The sequence below is a fragment of the Labrus bergylta genome, chromosome 5 (assembly GCF_963930695.1).
Source record: "Labrus bergylta chromosome 5, fLabBer1.1, whole genome shotgun sequence".
Taxonomy (NCBI): Eukaryota; Metazoa; Chordata; class Actinopteri; order Labriformes; family Labridae; genus Labrus; species Labrus bergylta.
In genome coordinates, this window is record NC_089199.1 from 32,116,539 (window position 1) to 32,124,038 (window position 7,500).

Below are 7,500 nucleotides of genomic sequence, written 5' to 3' on the forward strand. Positions count from 1 at the left end.
TCTGTCTCTCTCTCTGTCTCTCTCTCTCTCTCTCTCTCTCTCTCTCTCTCTCTCTGAGGTTTAACTCATATTCTGCATATTGTGCAAGCATGGAGCCACAATGACAGTTTGTGTTCCCTCAGATTAAAAGTCAGGTAAACCCTTGTGTTTGGAGTCTCGTGCTGCATTCAGGTGCTCCTCTGACGGTCCTTGTTTCTGAGTTGGTTAGTCGTTCTTCTGACTTCAGTGTGTTCACGTTTCAATATGGTAAATCGTCATTTTGTTACAACAGTCACATATGTGCTAATACCATATTAAAAGGTATAACTCAGCAAGAAGTTGTCGTGCAATACATTAATTAATGAAGATCTTTGCCCGCCATGTTGATGACGAATATGACGTCAAGTGAGGCACCAAAGTCTTTCCAGATTTTCCAAGTTGAGCAGGCATTCGCGTGCATTTTCCAACATGGAAACTAGTTTTTCCCGATGTTTCTGACACCACTTGAATGCACCATCTTCCAATTCAAGAGTAAATATTTTGAATTCCAGTAATAATTTACCTTCTGCGCTGCTGATTTCATTGATTGGAATCTGTTTCCACCCCCTTTTTCCTCTGAGGTACACCACCAGCTGGTCAAAATGTGCTCCAGAACAACACTTCCACAAACGTTAGCATGCAGCCTGAGGAACAGCAGAGCACGGCCGAGGCTAATAGATGTTGATGAGGTTTGCTTTTTGTCATCACTTATTAAACGAGACGAGAGTCATCAGCCATGATTACAGATCTGTTTGAGCTCTGAGACTGGAGGAAGTAAGACTCAGGAGGTTTGTAGCTCGATGCTAATCAGACATCTCAGGTGGCGGGGGTCCCTGGTCTCTTATGTGTCGTCTCTTGTTACATCTGTTCTGTCATTTGTCGTAATGGACGTCACTATGTGTGGGCTGAAAGTCAAATCTACCTATGGGTACAAATACAGTAACAAAATACATTTTATTTCTTAAAGACTTAGAGAATAGTTGTGTTTTAAATGTGTTTTAATGCAGATTCATCAGAAAACTAAATTTGCCTTTCTCCCCATCCATCCCCTATTCCTTCTCTCCCTGTTTTCCTCCAGTCAGCTGCATCCTGAGCAGCTTGTTCCACCTTCTTCTACCCGTCTCTCCACATCCCTGAAGATCCATCAAGAGATGACGGCTGTTTCTCCTGCAGCCCTGAAGGCAGCAGGAGGAGGAAAGTTCCTGCAGATACTGTTGGCATGTCTCGTCTGTCTGCTGTGGCTGCAGACTGCACACTCCAGCGTCGATCCAGACGTCAGGACCCGGAGCCAAACGGGGCCCCGGCTGCAGCTCTCCCACTCAGGTAGGGAAAGAACTCCAGAGAGGAACACGCTGCTGTAAATGAGACAAAAATTACAGACGGGGGAAAATTTGTCCTCAAGTCATGCTGGTCTGAAAATGTGATGAATACTTAAAATATTTAAAGCCTGTCTTTTGTTCCTTCTTCTTGGCTAGTTAACTTCTTTAACGCTGCAATCAGTCTCTGAGTTTGAAAACATTGGTACCATTGGTGGTCTCAGGGTACCTTAAATGGACGAGCAAGATGTTATCCCTCACAGGCTTGATGGGTTCAATACCAGGAGGCTAAATGCCGCCTCAACATTGCCTCTTTACATGTTTCTAGATTGGTGGCTGATGCTGCTGTCAGTGTCCAACCAGTGAGATGATAAAGGTATCTTACTCTCTGATCATTAAGGAAACATGCTATGTTGAAGTGCTGGCTTCTCTGACAACAATGCAGCAGCCAGTATGTCCTCCTTCTAACTTTAGATTCTGCTCCTGAATGCTCTGGATTTGTTTGGACCAGAGAAGGTAGGCGCTTTTAAGACCCCCCACACGGCCGTTTTGGACGCCCCTTGGTTTACCAGATATGAGAGCAGTTATCAGGTCAACAGGTGTTGCAGTGATGGAAGCGGTCAAGAGAAGTGGTTCAGATAGAAGTGATTGTACCCGACCTAAAAAGCCTCTGCATGTTTCTAATAAGCTCCACGAGCAGAAACGTGCTCAAACTAGGATCAATATTGGAGATGCTTTTGAAAAATGGAGAGAGGTTAGAACACAGAAAGGTTTACAGACCCATGCAGAGCTGGATAAACACTGAAGCTTCAGAGTCCACCACATGGTGACCTGAGTGAGCATCCACTCTAGAGAGGAGGGGGGGAGACAGCTCTCTACAATGATTAGAATTTAGACTGCAGTACACATTTTAAACACTAGGGGTCAGGGTTACATACTGCTCCTTTAATAACTACAAAGTAGGTTGTTTTTTTTTTGGGTTGTACCAGATTGTCTCTGCTAGAAAAATAGAAACCGAGTGTTGACTGTTCTCAGTTTGAACTCTCAGTTTGGGCCTCAGAGTCTGAACTTTGGGGGGTTAAAACTCCACAGCGTGAAACGGACAAAAGACAGAGCGACTTATATTTTCATGTCTACAGTTAATGTACTTTTTATTGCCTATAACTTCACCCACTCAATTTACATTTGCTGCGGCCCATTTCAACTGCAACATTAATCACGGCTGTCATTCGTCATAGCTTTAGAATGAACGGGGTTTTTGTTTTGTAGAGATCTTTTTTCTTCATTGGATTGTGGAGCTTTTCTTGCTGTTTGTCGTCAGCTTGATGTGTTTTCACTTTCATTTGTGGTGATTTTTTTTACAGCAGCAGAGAGAGACAGCAGCAGTCTGAAAAATGAGTGGAAACTCCGACTAAACGTCTGTCCAGCATGTGTCCTAACGTTGGCTCAAACATGTGTTTCGCATACTTTCACTTCCTCTCTTACTTATGGGTTCTGTGCCTATCAGTTAACATCCAACCTCTGAATCAAACGCTCAGCCGAAACGATGGAAGTGAAATGTTTCCCTGACGTCTGGCCATACGATTTGAAAGGAAAGTCCAGTTAGAGTTTTCAGCGGGGAAGTGATTTTCTCAGCGGATGTGTTACTGTCGGAGCTGGAGAGAACATTATAACACTATCATAAAGATCAATGAAGTCATGTCTCTGCAGCACGGCCTTCGTCTGGAGGAAGCTGTGAGCGTAGAAAAGTCGTCCAACGTGCAGGCGAAGGACTTTGCTTTTGCTTTTTGCCAGGATTTTTAGAAAACCTTGAAGTGTGAGAAGACTTTTCCTTCAATAAAACAGTCGAGGAGAGCAGCAGGGAGCAGTCAACAGGGACATTAAACACATCACAACATGGGAGCTGAAGCTGTGTTGATGAGTGCCATGGTGCTCGTAAAGGTTTAAAACAGCCTCAGTGAGATTAAGAAGGAACATGACTTAGTGTTACTGTGGATGTTACTATTTAAAGTCCTTTAAGAACACACTTATTTTACTTATTCACTTACATTTTGAAGGTTTTCTGCATCAGAAGCGAGAACCGCTGCAGGAGTTTGTTTGGGGCTTGCTCTTCAAGTTGAAGAGATAATCAATCAATCTTTAATTTTAGAGCACCAATTCATGAATATGTTATCTCCAGACACTTTTCAAAGAGCAGGTAGAAGACCTTACTCATTGTTATGTTACAAAAAAAAATGGGATAGGGGGAGATGGGATTAGACTCTCACACGGGGTTTGTTTGTCTTATGGGTGAAATTAGTAAACAAATTGGATTCAGTCCATTAATATCACCATGACTTGTTCATCACTTGTCACCACTCTGACTATCTGCTCCTGCTCGTATCCCAGAAGGATTTAGGGCTGATGATCTTCCTGCACAGACACGCCCATGAAGTTTGTCGGCTCAGTGCAGTTAGCTCTGGTTTTGCTTCAGACTGTGGAGAGAGGAGCTGTCGACACCTTCAGGCTCTGTTTTTATTAAAGTCACACTCTCATGCTGATGAAGTGTCCTCTGTAATCCTGAAACCGCTCCAGACCTTCCAGTTATAAGACTCCTTTTTGACTCGTTTGCACAGATTCAGCAGAGGCAGAAGAAGTCCAATCCTTTACTGAATCACTCAGGTTTCTATCTGCTCGTTATCACTGTGCAAACTTTATTAAAACTAATGACATGATGTATGGTCTTTATTAAATGGAGACTCCATGACACCACCTGATCCCTTTCTGTGATTTAAACTATTTTATAACATAGACACACTTTATTTGCACCAGTCAGCTCCTTCCTGCAATGTCCAAGAACCTGTTAGCATCGTCCAGCTCCATTTGAATTCTTTCAGACTTTACCCGAATGTCAGCTGTGCAGTTGGTCACCATGGAGATGAACACTAGGATTATCCACACAGATATTTCTGTCAGTTTCCTCCTCTCTCTGCTCAGTGACCTCTTTCTCACTTTTTCCATTCTCACTGCTTCTTATCTTATTCAGTTTCCCTTCCTTAACTGTCTTTGGAAACCACACAGACCCTGAAATGGTTACCCTAACAGTAGTGTTGGAGCACTGGAAATCCCACTTTTTGAAGGTCTTGTCTCAGATTGGGCGGACTCCAGATTTTAAAACAACAGTCCAGGGTGTATTGATTTATGGTCTTGGTCTTGGTCTTGGTCTTGGTCTCGGAGCTCTCTGGTCTCAGGTATGTCTTGGTCTCGTCATTGTGGTCTTGACAACAACACTACCTATCAGTGAAGGCACGCTGCGTGTTCTTTTTCTACGTTAGTCATGACAATCATTCTTTCCACATTCACTCTGCAAACAGCAGCTGCATGTCCACGCTCCTGGCAGCAGTAACACCTGAAAGGAGCTCTCTCAAACAGACTTCATCCATAAACTCTCTCAGGCTAATTTCCATCAAAAGACAAACACACTGATTTTCTGTCCTCCACTTCTCCATCTGGAAACCTCCTCGACATTTTTGTTTCACAAATTTATTCAACGTCCAAAAAAATAAATCCTGTCGACCGACAGCGTCACGTCTCTTATCACTCCCCTCTGTTCCAAGTGGAAAACAAAGAACACCACTGTAGCTGTCTCCACATTCTTTCCTATCCAGGGCTTTATCCCTCCACCATTTTTGAAGTGCGTTCAATGATTACCATGCCTCCCTCTTTCCTACCACAAACTTTCTGACCACGTGATGATCAGTCCTTTTGGGTGACGGGAAGCATTCCCACAACACGCTGTTCTTTCCCCTTGTTCTCGTTTTATTTGTGAGTCCTGTGGCAACTCGGCTTCTGATTTTGCGCTCAGAGTCTGACTCTCGCTCCGACCTCATTTCCTCCTCCATCACCTCTGTCACTCCTTTTACCTACTATTGAAAAGTTTACAACCCCACTGTCACGGCCGGATCAAAACCAGTGACAATGAAGTGGAAGAGACTCTCAAGAATACATTCAGAGTTATACTGAACTCTTTATTCAACAGGACAACTTTTCTACTGAAATCTTGAATGCATTTAAAAGTGAGATTCATGCAAAAACGTACATTTATTTCTAAGAGCAACAAAATGATGATTGTTTCCACGTTAAATAAGAAAGAAGCTCGTCATTATCAGAGTAGAAACCCTAACAGCCGTAAAGTCAGCCGTCCACTTCCAGCCTATTTAACACACTTCTTTTTTCTTTTTTCTGTTTTTTAACGAATGCTCGCTTCCAGCTTGGCAACCAACAACCGCCGTTCAGCCAACAACTGTTTCCTCTCCAGCAGTGATTAGTTCAGGGAGGTTGCTTTCATTGTGTGGTCCTTAGTGAGATGTTTGTCCAGTGAGCGGCCAGAAGAATGAATGAATGAATGAGTGGATGGATGAATGGAGCTAACGAAGCTGTGACAGCGTTGTCCTTTAAGATTCTTTACAGGTTTTGTGTCTAAGTGAGAGAGGAGGGTTTGGGAATGATCACTAATGACGTGACAGGATTATAGAAGTCACATTTGGACACACAGCATGAACATCAGTGATACGATGAGGAGGAAGAAGAACAATTTGATGAGTGTTCACAAGTCCTGGAAGCTGAGACATCGTTTGGATTGAAGGTTTAGTCGGAGGATAGTTTGGGAAAAAACTTTACTTTTGTCATTTTAAGATAAAAAACAAAATGATTTTCTTGAAGGTATGTCAGAGTGTTCCTTTACAGAACATTTCAGCTTGAGGGTTTTAAACACAAGTCTACCCTTGGCCTGAAAGTAATAAGCTGGAATCAGTATGTCTGACAACATATTTTGACTTCATGTTGCAGCTGATTTTAACTTTCAAAGGCGTTCAATCAGTCTTTATTTGAATAGCGCCAATTCATAATTCTTTGAATCTTGACGCTTTACAAAGAGAAGGTTAAAGACCTAACTCATTGTTATGTAACAAAAGAAAACTGAGAGAGGGAGAGAGAGACACTTCTTTTCCGCTGAGGTGGAGCTCGGAGTAGGCATGAATGAGGACGGAGGTGGTTGAGGTTCAACACAGTGCGATGGTGGAGGTCGGGTGGTAGTAGTGACCGATCACCTCGCTGTAGGTTGGGGGAGCTCCGTCTACTCGGGAGCCTGGCTTCTGCTGCCGGGACAACGACCTCCTGGGCTTTCAGCGGTATCTCACTGTTAGGTGGGGGTTGTTTCTGTTTGTATAAATCCAATGAAGAAATCGTGAAACAGACTGGAGATTATAACACCGTTTAATCGGCCGAGGTCAGACAACTTCATCAAACAAGCACGCTTCCAAATCACTTGACTGACAAAGTGCTGACAAAGTAACAGTGTTCACAGTGCTGCTTATATTCTGTCAAAAAGGTGCAACCCACAAATTCCTTTCCATTTGGGTGCATCACCATAAAACAATAAAGATGACATGACACTGATTTGTATACGTAACAACTGTAGACTCTCTGTCTAGCAAACAGTTGCTGACAACATATGGTTGGCTCCTATCCAAACATAGATCTGCTAATACTTAGGTGCTTCACTCATATAAGGTTACAGCTTCAGACACCTAAAGGTAGGAGTGTTAACACGTGGTAGGCAGACTTGATTAATACATTTCACGAAGTTACAAGATTAATGAATTTCATGAAAATTCTTACTAACACTCACAGTGGTCATCAGTGAATGTTACTGGGGCCTTTTAACTGATAGTATCCTACATTAGATCCACTATTGTCATTTGGGCCTGTTAAAATTCCGACTTACAGCTCCTAGTTAAGAATAAAGTTGAATTGCTGTGTTCAAAAATCCTGCAAAAACTGATCACAGAGCATTGATCCTTTGCAGCAGTGCAGCGTTATACCAACTTATTTTTTAGTTTCCATTGTACCAACTTCTAAATCCCATCTGAAGTACATCATCAGCCTTTTTCAGAGTACAATTCCACCGTCATTACGCCTTAAGACATAATGTAATGACGTAATATTGGTGCCCCAGTTTATGAATTTGTGTAACCTTAGGCCCGTCCGCTTCGACGACTACAGCCTCTGTACATGGGACGCACTAACTAACCACAAATCTGTGTTCATGAACAACACATTTTTCTCACTTCAACTTTATTTGAAGTGAAGAAATCAGTCATTTTCAACACAGTTTTGTGTGTGTGTG

The 7,500-nt window shown here is 42.7% G+C and overlaps 1 protein-coding gene across 1 annotated transcript in view; it reads left to right on the plus strand.

Moving 5' to 3' along the window:
- The window catches only part of si:dkey-49n23.1 (semaphorin-3D), a 74,059-nt gene that overhangs the window by 16,217 nt on the left and 50,342 nt on the right, over nt 1–7,500 (plus strand). Inside the window, exon 2 of the mRNA XM_065955426.1 lies at nt 1,097–1,341. Within this exon, the coding sequence (XP_065811498.1) occupies nt 1,170–1,341 (172 nt within the window). The 5' untranslated portion in view covers nt 1,097–1,169. The remainder of the gene's footprint in view (nt 1–1,096; nt 1,342–7,500) is intronic.